The 16,021-nt window shown below is 43.4% G+C and overlaps 1 protein-coding gene across 1 annotated transcript; it reads right to left on the reverse strand.

The window, feature by feature from the left end:
- Positions 1 to 3,948: 3,948 nt before the first annotated feature.
- Positions 3,949 to 10,586, reverse strand: LOC139574795 (ganglioside GM2 activator-like). The gene is made up of 4 exons (XM_071399679.1): positions 10,143 to 10,586; positions 9,885 to 10,037; positions 5,867 to 6,049; positions 3,949 to 5,178 (listed from the first exon to the last, which is right to left on the reverse strand). Exons 1-4 carry the CDS (start codon positions 10,239 to 10,241, stop codon positions 5,020 to 5,022), a joined length of 594 nt encoding a protein of 197 aa, XP_071255780.1. The 5' UTR covers positions 10,242 to 10,586; the 3' UTR covers positions 3,949 to 5,019.
- Between the last annotated feature and the right edge of the window lie 5,435 nt (positions 10,587 to 16,021).

Consider the following 16,021-nt stretch of genomic DNA (forward strand, 5'->3'; position numbering starts at 1 on the left):
GCTTACTTAAATTCCCAACAACGCAGAGAGAAAGAAAATAGAGAAATATTAGAAAAGTAAAACATGTAACAATAAAAGTGATAATAAATATATAATGAATAACGATAACTTGGCTATATACACGTGGCACCAGTACAGAGTCGATGTGTAGGGGTACGAGGTAATGGAGCTAGATATGTACATATAACTAGGAATAAAGTGACAGATAATAAACAGTAGAAGCAGCATATATGATGAGACAAAAACGTTAGTGGCTGTTAGTTTACAATCACATTTCCCAACGGTGACATCGGTTAAAATGCAAAACTACAAGAGGTTAAAACAGATATGCCTCTGACAGTTGGCCCTCTTACAAAAATAACTTTCCCTGCAATTAACATTCAATCATTTCAACAGTGGACAAAGAGATGTTATCTCATTGATATTACTCAAGACACGACTTTGAAAGTTGCCCCCCTTACAAAATACCTATATTATCTCAATCAACAATTACATGATTTCAACTTTAAACAATAGAGACAGTCTCTTTCAAAATAGAAGACAAAAAATATATAAACAAAAGACTACAGAACAATGTATTTCAGTGTCGTTCTTTACTCTGACACACCAGCTGTCTTCTTCACCAGGCAATGAGTTCACTGAAACACTGAGTCTATTTTTGGCCTTGGTCTCTGCTAAGTTTATACTAAGCATAGATGTGTCACCTCTACAGTACTAAAGGCCAGACCATAGATGTGGTACCTCTACAGTACTAGGGCCAGATCATCCGTGGAATCCCTAACACTTTCATTTTTTTTGTCAAAACCCTGTCTATTTATATATAGGTTAGTGAGCTCTAATCCCACATGAAAATATAGAGCAGTTGTTCATTGAGAACTGTGTGTGAACAGTGAAACTTTCCATAGCAGTAGCAGCTGCAGTGTCTCAGTTACCACTGGACCTATAGGCCCAGTACACACTCCGGTTATACAACTGATCTGCAACACATTTGTAACAATGGTTGTGACACAACTGATATTTTTTTGTGATACAACAGAGAGTTTGTCTATCTAAAAACGTTTACACAACCATTGTGTGGTGTCTCCACAGTGCTTGTGTGATTATTGTTGTGCAGAAAAAAAACTCTGTTGTATTACAACCATTGTGCCAAATGTGTTGCAGATCAGTTGCACAACGTAAGTGTGTACAGGGCCATGTAATTCCCTTGGTTGCAATCAGAGTGACAAGCTGTCGGATGCAATGTCGAGTTTGCAATGCTTTCTACAGGATAAACAATATGTCATTGTCATTCTAACATTTATTCAACACAATCTGACTAAACACAGAGATCATCTGGAAGGGTCATTGTCGTCGGTAGGCCTAATCATTTATCTGAGAAAGAGGGCCTCAATGTACACTGGAACGCTGGAAAGAGAGAGGCCACATCCTTCCTTTTCGTTACTAGTCACTAGGATAGGACATTTTGACTCTCTCAAAGTGATGGTGGAAAGGAAAGATAAGATTATAGGGTCATGCATTTTTTAATACCAACCCTATAATCCTATGCTACAGTGCTGATCACTTTGAAGACCGGGTGTATTAAGGGAAAGACTACCAGTTATAGAATGAACAGTAGACTAAGACTATCTAGTTTATAGTATGTGTGAACAGGGTGTTTTTTAACGTAAGAGCCAATAACTGTTTATGCATGCTGGATACTTAAGTTTCACACCGACTCACAGAATACATTTTCTCCTTTGTGTAAAAGTTTATGTGATACACTTGAACTGCACTGTTGGTTAAGGGCTTGTAAGTAAGCATTTCACGGTAAAGTCTACACTTGTTGTATTCGGAGCATGTGACTAATAAAGTTTGATTTGATATGTGAAAATCCATATCCACCATGTATGAACACTTATTAGGGTTTAAAATCCCCTATTCACAAATACAATGAATTCAATAGTTTTACACCAAATATTTGGATTTTTGAAGTAGTCTACTGTAGCCTAATAGACATTGTCTTTGAAGTGATCAGCAGTATAGTGTATGACTATAGCACTTGGTATTTGGAAAAGCATGCCCCAGCCCTAGAATAAACAGTGTGTGATTGTCGGGACATAAAGGGAAAGGCATGCCCCAGCCCTAGAATAAACAGAGTGTGATTGTCAGGACATAAAGGGAAAAGCATGCCCCAGCCCTAGAATAAACAGTGTGTGATTGTCAAGGCATAAAGGTCTTGGATATAATAAACCCTCATAAAGCCGAGGCACGGAACGCGGGGCAGCAGGGTAGAAAGACCAGACATCAGGAGGGTAGGAGGACCAGACATCAGGAGGGTAGGAGGACCAGACATCAGCAGGGTAGGAGGACCAGACATCAGGAGGGTAGGAGGACCAGACATCAGGAGGGTAGGAGGACCAGACATCAGCAGGGTAGTAGGACCAGACATCAGCAGGGTAGGAGGACCAGACATCAGGAGGGTAGGAGGACCAGACATCAGCAGGGTAGGAGGACCAGACATCAGGAGGGTAGGAGGACCAGACATCAGGAGGGTAGGAGGACCAGACATCAGCAGGGTAGTAGGACCAGACATCAGCAGGGTAGGAGGACCAGACATCAGCAGGGTAGAAAGACCAGACATCAGCAGGGTAGGAGGACCAGACATCAGCAGGATAGGAGGACCAGACATCAGCAGGGTAGGAGGACCAGACATCAGGAGGGTAGCTGTCCCTCCTCAGAGATTTAACACCAACACCAGCAATCTATCCACCGCTGCATTTACATAACCTGTATCGTCCAGCACCAGGTAGAGGTGATTGAGAGACACACTTTTTACAGTTCAATAACAGGCCTGTAAAATATATCTGATTGTTAGCTAGGGGGGGTAAATGATTGTACTCGACTGTATCTTGGCCCTGGATCAATCTGCAGCAGGTGGGTGGAGAGGAGAGAGTAGAGAACACACTTTCAGGCTATATGACAGGGTGTTCCAGGGTTCCCCAGCTAGCTCCAGTCCTGGAGGAGAGTTACTGAGGTGTGCAGGCTTTGGTTCCTGCCCATCACTAACACAGCTATCACATAATCAACTGATCATGATCTTCAGTCTGGATCTTTAGTTGAATCAGATGTGTGATTGCGGAGCTGTAACAAAAGTCTACACAGCCAGTATCTCTCCAGGACCACTCAGAGCTACAGCAAGCCCTGTTGAGATAGCCTGGCTGAGGCCTAAAGGAGTGAGTGGATATAGCAAGCCCTACTGAGATGAGCCTGGCTGAGAGACAAAGACAGAGAGAGACACTACAGAGCACCTGGACATCTGTTAGTGTAAAGTGAATTGAAGTACACCCTGGACAATCAGGAAAGAGGAAAATGTTGTCAATTTGAGAAGAGTCATCTGGACTGAGCAGCATTGTACTAGGAGGACAGTGTATCCATCTGCAGACCGGCTGGTCAACACATCAGACAGATTAGTACTGAGATATCCATAACATAACCCATTTTTATATTTAACTAGGCAAGTCAGTTAAGAACAAATTCTTATTTACAATGACGGCCTACCCCGGCCAAACCCTAACGACACTGGGCCAGTTGTGCGCAGCCCTAATGGGACTCCCAATCACGTCCGGTTGTGATACAGCCTGGAATCGAACCAGGGTCTGTAGTGACGCCTCTAGCACTGAGATGCAGTGCCTTAGACCGCTGTGCCACTCGGGAGCCCAAACTTGCACCATAATGTTAAAGTAAGTAATCAAATTACAGTACTTCAGAACTCCACATAATTTGCATGGCATCTTTTCAAGAAAATACCAAAGTTGGTAGACTGGAGCCAGGAATAAGTCTCAATCTCCCATGACCCAATGTCATGTCATCAACATTTAACCACCAGTGCCATCTTGTGGCCATCCTGTGAAACTGCAGAAGTTCAAATCACAATTGAAAAATACAGTCATAAATTTCAGAAAACAAAGATTTACCAACATATTGGATATTACTTTATTTAAAAGAAGGCTTTTACAGTGAAATATTGGCAAGCAATGCTGATTTGTTACAGTAGTATTGTCATTTCTAAATAATCAAGGCGCAATTTTTCATGTTGATTCCTAAAAACTTCAATACTTGATTACCATTTCATTTGAATTTTGATTGAAGAACTGGTTATAGAATAGGATTAGGCGTTTGGTATTATAAGGAGGGAATTGATTGCCTGTATTAATCCCTTTGAAACATCACACAGTCGCACTTGATTCGTAGACCTCAATTCCAGCAGGTCTACTTAGGCACTTTGAATATGTCAACAATAAAAACACCTTCAGAAAACAACAGATCAATACACAAATCAACAGGAAGAACAACATATTCCCAGGGGTTCTAAAATCACAAGTGTCACCACTAGCAACAGGAAGTAGCATTACAATCCATAGAACCAAAAACAAATGACACAGTAAGAGTCATCTGAAACGACTATGGCACAATAAAAACTCCTAGTCATGTGACCAGCACCTTACCCAGGGTAGAAGCCAATGAGCAATAGAAGCATACCCACAGCCATTCACCCTCGACAAGGAATCTAATCAAATTCATTCTGTATAAAAAAAGACAGTGTAAAACATTCTGAAAAATAATCAAACAGGCGATGACAAGTTCATAGCAGTACAGTAGGAAGCCAGTACGTAGCCATGCAAATCACGCAAACGGTTTGACCTGAAAGTGATTTGTGTCCTAAACTACAGTAGCAGCTCAGTTACTGCTCATTTGGTACAGGGCCAGTATCCACAAAGTATCTCAGAGTGCTGATCTAGGATCAGGTCCACCCTCCTATTCATTACGATTGTAAAGGTAAAACCGATCAGTACTCCTACTCAAAAAGACTTTGTCTATACAGGCCCCGTTCTCAATTGTCAGTTTGATGAGATGAGAAGAGAGGAGCGCAGAAGTTCCCTTGAGAATCAAGAAGACAAAAGGTTCAGTATAGCAGCTCACTGAATGGCACATTATGTTCCCCGTGTCCACCATTTAATTAGAGTGGAAAGAGAAGGTCATTTAGTTATTAGAGTGGACAGCAAAGGTGATTTTGAGGCAGCCCAGTTCTTTTCCCATAGCTCCCAGCACTCCCTGTACCCTATAGTGTCCGTTGGTCAGCCAATAGGGCAGGTCAATGTGAGGGACGTGGAAGTCTGACTCTGGTAGTGTGTACATCCCCTTAGAACAGACAGGAAATAGAGGTTAACCAATACACTTTCACTATGTCCCAAATGGCATCCTATTCCCTAGATAGTGCACTACTTATGACCAAGGCTCATAGGGCTCTTTTCAAGGGTAGAGCACCTTGGTCAAAGTACTGTATATTTAGGGATAGGGTGTTATTTGGGAAACAGCCTTTGAGTGAAGCATGTTTTACTGTATAGAAAAGGTATGCACCCGTAGGAGACAGAAAATAGGTCATTTGAGCCCAATAGACATGAATTGAGTAAACAGAATACTTTTGTTGTTGTTGAGAAAAACAGAATGAGTAGTGAGCAACAGAACGTTAAGTGCACATGTTCAAAACATTCAGAGAACGTTTATTTTTTACTTTGTTGTTTGGCCAACTGCTGTTCAACAAACATCACTCTGTTACCAATCATTCAGAGTGCTATCAACGGACATTCACTACATTGCACTGAACAGAATATGAAAGAGGGAAGTAGCCTAAGCATTAACCACTGGAGGAACAGGTTCTTCCTTGGGGGTGGGTTCAAAAGGCAACAAACGGAAGAAAATGGACAGACAGGCTTATAGAGGGACTAACAGGACTTGTCCAATAAGAAATGGCCATGATCATTTGTCATTGCAAAACCGTTTCAAATGATTGTGCCCTAATGAACACAACCATAAACAATAAACTCACAGCTTTAAAGGGACAGTGGCAGGGGATGCCATAGGTGTGTAGAGGTTCAGGACAGTCCTGTCCTGGCGGTATCAGCTGGTTGAGCAGGTCACAGACGTCTGGATAGTGGCAGCTCCCGATCTCTTCCACACACGGCACATCAATCCAGAACCCTGCCATCTCCTTCTCCAGTGTCACGTTCACCTAAGAGGAGAGAAATACAGTACCAATCAAACGTTTGGACACACCTACTCATTCAAGGGAATAGAATACTAGTGAAGGAATCAAAACGATGAAATAACACATATGGAGTCATGTAGTAAGCAAAAAAGTGTTAAACAAATCAAAATATATTTTATATTTGAGATTCTACAAAGTAACCACCCTTTGCCTTGATGACAGCTTTGCATACTCTTGGCATTCTCTCAACCAGCTTCATGAGGTAGTCACCTGGAATGCATTTCAATTAACAGGTGTGCCTTGTTAAAAGTTAATTTGTGGAATTTCTTTCCTTCTTAATGCATTTGAGCCAATCAGTTGTGTTGTGACAAGGTATGGGTGGTATACAGAAGACAGCACTATTTGGTAAGAGACCAAGTCCATATGATGTCAAGAACAGCTCAAATAAGCAAAGAGAAACGACAGTCCATCATCACTTAAGACATGAAAATCAGTCAATATGGAACATTTCAAGAACTTTGAACGTTTCATCAAGTGCAGTCGCAAAAACCATCAAGCGCTATGATGAAACTGGCTCTCATGAGGACCGCCACAGGAAAAGAAGACCCAGAGTTACCTCTGCTATTGAGGATAAAGTCATTAGTTACCAGCCTCAGAAATCAGCAATTACTGCACCTCAGATTGTAGCCAGAGGAGACGGCGTGAATCAGGCCTTCATGGTTGAATTGCTGCAAAGAAACCACTACTAAAGGACACCAATAAGAAGAGACTTGATGGGTCAAGAAACATGAGCAATCGACATTAGACCGGTGGAAATCTGTCCTTTGGTCTGATGAGTCCAAATGTGAAATTTTGGGTTCTAACCGCCGTGGCTTTGTGAGACGCAGAGTAGGTGTGTGGTTCCCGCATGTGTGGTTCCCACTGTGAAGCATGGAGGAGGTGCGATGGTGTGGGGGTGCTTTGCTGGTGACACTGTCAGTGATTTATTTAGAATTCAAGGCACACTTAACCAGCATTCTGCAGCGATATGCCATCCCATCTGGTTTTTGCTTAGTGGAACTATACTTTGATTTAACAGGAAAATGACCCAAAACGAACTTCCAGGCTGTGTAAAGGCTATTTGACCAAGAAGGAGAGTGATGGAGTACTGCATCAGATGACTTGGCCTCCACAATCACCCGACCTCAACCTAATTGAGATGGTTTGAGATGAGATGGACCACAGAGTGAAGGAAAAGCAGCTAACAAGTACTCAGCATATGTGGGAACTCCTTCAAGACTGTTGGAAAAGCTTTCCAGGTGACTACCTCATGAAGCTGGTTGAGAGAATTCCAAGAGTGTGCAAAGCTCTCATCCAGGCAAAGGGTGGCTACTTTGAAGAATTTGTTTAACACTTTTTTTGGTTACTACATGATTCCATGTGTTATTTCATAGTTTTGATGTCTTCACTATTATTCTACAATGTAGAAATAGTAAAAAATAAAGAAAAACCCTTGAATGAGTCAGCGTGTCCAAACTTTTGACTGTTACCAGGACCAGTTAACTGGGATGTCTGGATCAACACAGTAGGCTACAGTAACAGTATGCCTATCCACAAGGTAGGCCATCACACAATTACGTTTACCTATGGACAAAATGCTGTTATAACCTGGGTGGTTCGAGCCCTAAATGCTGATTGGCTGACAGCCGTGGTATATCAAACCATATACCACATGTTAACTGGGATGTTATAAAAAATGAAGTATAGGTCAATAAAACTATTTTACAGACGTACCGCCAGGCTTGGTCAAGTTACCTAAGAGGAGACAATAGGACCAGTACGGCAGTGTTTTAAAAATCTTGCCTAATGTCAGGCTATTCTTGACTTGGACACTGCACCCTAGCTGTTTGCAGCAAAGCAGAAACTGGTTTATTCCTCCATTGCAATGATGTCACCGATGTTATAAAGAAATATAGGTAGGAAAGAAAGGAAAAATCTGACACTGATCTATGTGATTGATTTCTAGGAAGAACAGGCAAGTCAGTCTTTTCTCCATTGCATCAACTAAATACGAGTTGGGAACAACAGACTGTCCAGTATGTGAAAGCTGTCTGTTGCAAAAACGTTCAAAATACAACAATATTATTACATTAGTGCATTCTTGATCAGAACATTGCCAATACCACTGTCAATGCCATCCCTTCTCTTGTGAACTCTGCTTTTTAAGGGTGAGCATTGAATCAGGAAGTCTACTGTATATTATATCTATATTTGGACCATCGGTGTAACAGAGCAGGCGTTTATGTGGTGAGCTGCTCACATGAAGCTCATCCTTGAGTCAGACATACCTCCCCAGCCAAGTTTCTACCTGTTTAACAACACAGCACCCTTTAGCCACCCAGAAGAACCCAGAGCCAACAATTGACACACACAGGCAAAGTGGAATAGGCTATCACATGGCTGAATAGGCCTACAGACTGATATGGCAAAGTAATAGCTTTCAATTCACTGTTGGTAAGTTTTTCAGGAGGAAGTAGAACTTCAGGAGGAAGTAGAACTATAGTGTTTCAAACTTGATTTGATTGTGACCATTTTTATCCACGAAGAGCCTATTCATTCTATATATTTGCCTAGTGGTTAAGAGCGTTGGGCCAGTAACTGAAAGGTCGTTGGTTCGAATCCCCAAACCAACTAGGTGAAAAATCTCTCGATGTGCCCTTGAGCAAGGCACTTAACCCTAATTGCTCCTGTAAGTCGCTCTGGATAAAAGGGTCTGCTAAATTACTTTTATTTTTATAAATATGTACTGCATAGACACAGGAAGTAGTTTGAGGCGGGGGTGTTCTTAATTATATAACTACCTTTTTTGCCAAGCACTACAGATGTCTATATCTCTGCTTATACAGGACTAGTAAAGGCCCAGTGCACTACATTTGTAAAAAATATATATATATATTTTTAAAATATGTTTTTGTTATTATTCTGATTATTCAGGGGGTGCTGCAGTACCCTCACTTCCCGTGGCTATGTACAGTGGGGAGAACAAGTATTTGATACACTGCCGATTTTGCCGATTTTCCTACTTACAAAGCATGTAGAGGTCTGTAATTTTTATCATAGGTACACTTCAACTGTGAGAGACGGAATCTAAAACAAAAATCCAGAAAATCACATTGTATGATTTTTAAGTAATTCATTTGCATTTTATTGCATGACATAAGTATTTGATCACCTACCAACCAGTAAGAATTCCGGCTCTCACAGATCTGTTAGTTTTTCTTTAAGAAGCCCTGCTGTTCTCCACTCATTACCTGTATTAACTGCACCTGTTTGAACTCGTTACCTGTATAAAAGACACCTGTCCACACACTCAATCAAACAGACTCCAACCTCTCCACAATGGCCAAGACCAGAGAGCTGTGTAAGGACATCAGGGATAAAATTGTAGACCTGCACAAGGCTGGGATGGGCTACAGGACAATAGGCAAGCAGCTTGGTGAGAAGGCAACAACTGTTGGCGCAATTATTAGAAAATAGAAGAAAATAGAAGAAGTTCAAGATGATGGTCAATCACCCTCGGTCTGGGGCTCCATGCAAGATCTCACCTCGTGGGGCATCAATGATCATGAGGAAGGTGAGGGATCAGCCCAGAACTACACGGCAGGACCTGGTCAATGACCTGAAGAGAGCTGGGACCACAGTGTATATACTGTATGTATATATTAAAGACAGTCAATACCATATGCCTACCTCGAAAACGAATGGTTGGTTAATAGCAAAAACTTCAACAAACAAGTATACTTTATAAGTAATCAAATAGCATTCAATATCTAATTTTAACATTTGAGGAGGAGACCCTTGGTGCATGCTTAGTACTCACAGCGAGGGGAGCGGCCAGCTCGACCGTTGTGTTCCCGGACGCACTGGCCTTTAGGTCCCCTGGAACTGTGATGGGATCCGGGGACAGGGTTAGGGTCTTCAGAACCGCTGGGTCGTCTGGCTTACCGCAGTTCTCCCATGAGAACCCAAAGATCTGTGCAAGAATATTGAATAGTCTACGTTACTGTACTAAACATAATGAATTGATAGAGTAGGTTAATGAACAACATTTGACTAAAAGTTAAGATATTTCACTCACCTTCGCAGAATATGCTGTGCGCGTATTCTCGAAAACCAAAGCGCAATTCACCTGCATTACAATGCATAGCATTATCACATTAACAATAATACATTTCATTGTGCTCAACTAATCTACAACTGAACTAGAAATAATTACGGTTAATTCAAGATAACAGAAAGCGCGTAAACTAAGACCGTGCACAGCTAAAACGAAACGAAAATGACTGAGTCACAACACGTTGACACGGTGCAGTAACTATTTGTTTCCATTCCATGAGGTCTAGTCTCACTTCCGTGTTTATATAATCACTCCCGAGGCTCGTGACAGACTTCGCGAAGAGCAGATATTGAGATTTTCCTATTTGTATTTGCGCCTCCTTTATAGAAATAAAGGAGATTAAAGACCAATTTCCTATAGAAATAAAGGAGGCGCAAATGATAAAATCTCAATATCTTTCTCCTCGCATCCTCATCCTCGCCTCCTTCTCAAACCCCATTGGAGGAGAAGGTCAAATTGGGCGGAACCTCTGGCTCTCTCATCCAATGGAGTTTGAGAAGGAGGCGAGGAGAGAGAAGAGAGGACGCGAGGAGTATGCAGGTGAGACCTTCCCACAGTCAGAAGCATACTTACTGGATGTATTAGTTTTGGTAATCAATTTAATAACTACAATCAGGATATTGGTCTTTAATTTTTAGATTAACAAATTGTGATACAGGCTTTTGTGAAAAATCTAGTCCATAGCCTGTCCCCAATATAGAGAAAATGCAGTGGTTGCCAAATTTTGTGATACCTTCGGCAAGTAGCCACACAAAACTGCCAGCCATTAGTATCCCACCCAAGTTCCAAAACAAGCATTTAGCATTGCAGCTAAAGCCATGGGATAGACTTAATTTGTTGCTAGCCTGAGGCACTGTATTTTGAAGACAACACTCTGAATGCCTACACTGGCTTTCTAGCCTATAGTAGTGGACTTGCCTATGGGCCAGCTTATTCTACAGTACTGTTGATCTGCTTCTCTCCACAAGATGGAGATGTTGTCCTTATTTCCTCACCTCTGTGAACACCACGGCGTGGCCTCACCTCCCTGTGAACACCACGGCATGGCCTCACCTCCTTGTGAACACCACGGCATGGCCTCACCTCCTTGTGAACACCAGGCGTGGCCTCACCTCCTTGTGAACAACAGGCGTGGCCTCACCTCTGTGAACACCACGGCATGGCCTCACCTCTGTGAACACCACGGCGTGGCCTCACCTCTCTGTGAACACCACGGCGTGGCCTCACCTCTGTGAACACCACGGCGTGGCCTCACCTCTGTGAACACCACGGCGTGGCCTCACCTCTGTGAACACCACGGCGTGGCCTCACCTCTCTGTGAACACCACGGCGTGGCCTCACCTCTCTGTGAACACCACGGCGTGGCCTCACCTCTCTGTGAACACCACGGCATGGCCTCACCTCTCTGTGAACACCACGACGTGGCCTCACCTCTCTGTGAACACCACGGCGTGGCCTCACCTCTCTGTGAACACCACGGCGTGGCCTCACCTCTCTGTGAACACCACGGCATAGCGTACCCTCAGAGCTTTAGCCTTGTAGACAATGTTGAAGGCTAAGTCCAGCAGGACAGTGTCTTGCACAAGTTGTTTGAAATGAAATGTTGAAGTGACCTTTTCAATTCCTTTCAGTGTTATTTTCAGGTGTTATAACACTATAGTAGTGCTTTATAGTAGTGCCTAGTCAGTCATATAGCCTATACCTAGTCAGTTATATAGTCTATGCCTAGTCAGTCATATAGCCTATTCCTAGTCAGTTACATAGCCAATACCTAGTCAGTAATGTAGCCTATTCATCGACCTGGCCAAGGCTTTCGACTCTGTCAATCACCACATTCTTATTGGCAGACTCGACAGCCTTGGTTTCTCAAATGATTGCCTCCCCTGGGTTACCAACTACTTCTCTGATAGAGTTCAATGTGTCAAATCGGAGGGCCTGTTGTCCGGACCTCTGGCAGTCTCTATGGGGGTGCCACAGGGTTCAATCCTCGGGCCGACTCTCTTCTCTGTATACATCAATGATGTTGCTCTTGCTGCTGGTGATTCTCTGATACACCTCTACGCAGACGACACAATTCTGTATACTTCTTGCCCCTCTTTGGACACTGTTAACAACCCTCCAGACGAGCTTCAATAACATACAACTCTCCTTCCGTGGCCTCCAACTGCTCTTAAACGCAAGTAAAACTAAATGCATGCTATTCAATCGATCACTGCCCGCACCTGCTCGCCCGTCCAGCATCACTACTCTGGACGGCTCTGACTTAGAATACGTGGACAACTACAAATACCTAGGTGTCTGGTTAGACTCTAAACTCTCCTTCCAGACTCACATTAAGCATCTCCAATCCAAAATTAAATCTAGAATCGGCTTCCTATATCGCAACAAAGCATCCTTCACTCATGCTGCCAAACATACCCTCGTGAAACTGACCATCCTACCGATCCTCGACTTCGGTGATGTCATCTATAAAATATCCTCCAACACTCTACTCAACAAACTGGATGCAGTCTATCACAGTGCCATCCGTTTTGTCACCAAAGCCCCATACACTACCCACCATTGTGACCTGTACGCTCTCGTTGGTTGGCCCTCGCTTCATACTCGTCGCCAAACCCACTGGCTACAGGTTATCTACAAGTCTCTGCTAGGTAAAGCCCCGCCTTATTTCAGCTCACTGGTCACCATAGCAGCACCCACTCGTAGCACGCGCTCCAGCAGGTATATCTCACTGGTCACCCCCAAAGCCAATTCCTCCTTTGGTCGTCTTTCCTTCCAGTTCTCTGCTGCCAATGACTGGAACGAACTGAAAAAATCTCTGAAGCTGGAAACACTTATCTCCCTCACTAGCTTTAAGCACCAGCTGTCAGAGCAGCTCACAGATTACTGCACCTGTACATAGCCCATCTATAATTTAGCCCAAACAACTACCTCTTCCCCTACTGTATTTATTTATTTAGCTCCTTTGCACCCCATTATTTCTATTTCTACTTTGCGCATTCTTCCACTGCAAATCTACCATTCCAGTGCTTTACTTGCTATATTGTATTTACCTCGCCACCATGGCCTTTTTTTGACTTTACCTCCCTTATCTCACCTCATTTGCTCATATTTTATATATACTTATTTTTCTACTGTATTATTGACTGTATGTTTTGTTTATGTGTAACTCTGTGTTGTTGTATGTGTCAAATTGCTATGCTTTATCTTGGCCAGGTCGCAGTTGAAAATGAGAACTTGTTCTCAACTAACCTACCTGGTTAAATAAAGGTTAAATAAATAAATAAATAGGAGGACCAGACATCAGCAGGGTAGGAGGACCAGACATCAGCAGGGTAAGAGGACCAGACATCAGCAGGGCAGGAGGACCAGCCATCAGCAGGGTAGAAGGACCAGACATCAGCAGGGTAGGAGGACCAGACATCAGCAGGGTAGGAGGACCAGACATCAGCAGGGTAAGAGGACCAGACATCAGCAGGGCAGGAGGACCAGACATCAGGACGGTAGGAGGACCAGACATCTGCAGGGTAAGAGGACCAGCCATCAGCAGGGTAGTGTTGACCAGACATCAGCAGGGTAGGAGGACCAGACATCAGCAGGGTAGGAGGACCAGACATCAGCAGGGTAGGGGGACCAGACATCAGCAGGGTAGGAGGACCAGACATCAGCAGGGTAGGGGAACCAGACATCAGCAGGGTAGGAGGACCAGACATCAGCAGGGTAGGAGGACCAGACATCAGCAGGGTAGGAGGACCAGACATCAGCAGGGTAGCTGTCCACCCTGCTGGCCAACAGATAACATTCTTAACAACAATGCATCCCAAATGGCACCCTGTTCCCTATATAGTGCACTACTTTTGACCAGGGTCTATTGGGGAATAGGGTGTCATTTGGGACGCACACATTGCCCTCTGAGACTGAGTGAGAACTCTCTGGAAGGGTAACACAGTGCTTTATATTTCCCTGTAGCCACAACAGAGGACAGTAGGATACTGTACACAGTGCTTTATATTTCCCTGTAGCCACAACAGAGGACAGTAGGATACTGTACACAGGGCTTTATATTTCCCTGTAGCTACAACAGAGGACAGTAGGATACTGTACACAGTGCTTTATATTTCCCCGTAGTCACAACAGAGGACAGTAGGATACTGTACACAGTGCTTTATATTTCTGGTACATACAGGAAGTTCATAGACATGAGGGGAGGGTACATACAGTAAACAGAATATACATGCAGGGCTTACAGGAAATCATAAACCTGTTAAATGTCTAAGAATACACAACACTAACAAACAGTTTGCAGAAGCAAACAGAACGTGTAAAATCTTGCTTTCTATTTCATATCTGAGTTATAAGGGGAAACACAACTTCAGAATCATTAGTATTATTACTGCGATCAGTTGCAAGCTATAGGAAACACACTCGGCTTCTTAACTGAGACATCTACTCTGAGACATGTTTTGATAAAGAGAGAGGAACAGAGAGAGTGAGACAGAGCAAGTGAGAGAAGTACAGAGATAGCGAGATAAAGAGAGGCAGGGGGGGGGGGGGGGGGAAGAGGGATGCAGAGAGAGACTCAGTCTGTCTCCCTCAACATCAGACACAATACATCACCTCCACTTGCCATGTCCCTCAGAGATTTAACACCAACACCAGCAATCTATCCACTGCTGCATTTACATAACCTGTATCATCCAGCACCAGGTAGAGGTGATTGAGAGACACACTGTTTTACAGTTCAATAACAGACCTGTAAAATATATCTGATTGTTAGCTAGGGGGGGGTAAATGATTGCACTCGACTGTATCTTGGCCCTGGATCAATCTGCAGCAGGTGGGTGGAGAGGAGAGAGAGTAGAGAACACACTTTCAGGCTATGACAGGGTGTTCCAGGGTTCCCCAGCTTGCTCCAGTCCTGGAGGAGAGTTACTGGGGTGTGCAGGCTTTTGTTCCTGCCCATCACTAACACAGCTATCACATAATCAACTGATCATGATCTTCAGTCTGGGTCTTTAGTTGAATCAGATGTGTGATTGCGGAGCTGTAACAAAAGTCTACACAGCCAGTATCTCTCCAGGACCACTCAGAGCTACAGCAAGCCCTGTTGAGATAGCCTGGCTGAGAGACAAAGACAGACACTACAGAGCACCTGGACATCTGTTATTGTAAAGTGAATTGAAGTACACCCTGGACAATCAGGAAAGAGGAGAATGTTGTCAATTTGAGAAGAGTCATCTGGACTCTGGACGGAGCAGCATTGTACTAGGAGGACAGTGTATCCATCTGCAGACCGGCTGGTCAACACATCAGACAGATTAGTACTAAGATATTCATAACATAACCCCCCCCCCCATTTCATTTTTTTTATTTAACTAGGCAAGTCAGTTAAGAACAAATTCTTATTTACAATGACGGCCTACCCCGGCCAAACCCAAACGACGCTGGGCCAGTTGTGCGCAGCCCTAATGCCACTCCCAATCACATCCGGTTGTGATACAGCCTGGAATCGAACCAGGGTCTGTAGTGACGCCTCTAGCACTGAGATGCAGTGCCTTAGACCGCTGTGCCACTCGGGAGCCCAAACTTGCACCATAATGTTAAAGTAAGTAATCAAATTACAGTACTTCTCATAGAACTCCACATAATTTGCATGGCATCTTTTCAAGAAAATACCAAAGTTGGTAGACTGGAGCCAGGAATAAGTCTCAATCTCCCATGACCCAATGTCATGTTATCAACATTTAACCACCAGTGCCATCTTGTGGCCATCCTGTGAAACTGCAGAAGTTCAAATCACAATTGAAAAATACAGTCATAAGTTTCAAGAAAACAAAGAC

The sequence above is a fragment of the Salvelinus alpinus genome, chromosome 4 (assembly GCF_045679555.1).
Source record: "Salvelinus alpinus chromosome 4, SLU_Salpinus.1, whole genome shotgun sequence".
NCBI lineage: Eukaryota > Metazoa > Chordata > Actinopteri > Salmoniformes > Salmonidae > Salvelinus > Salvelinus alpinus.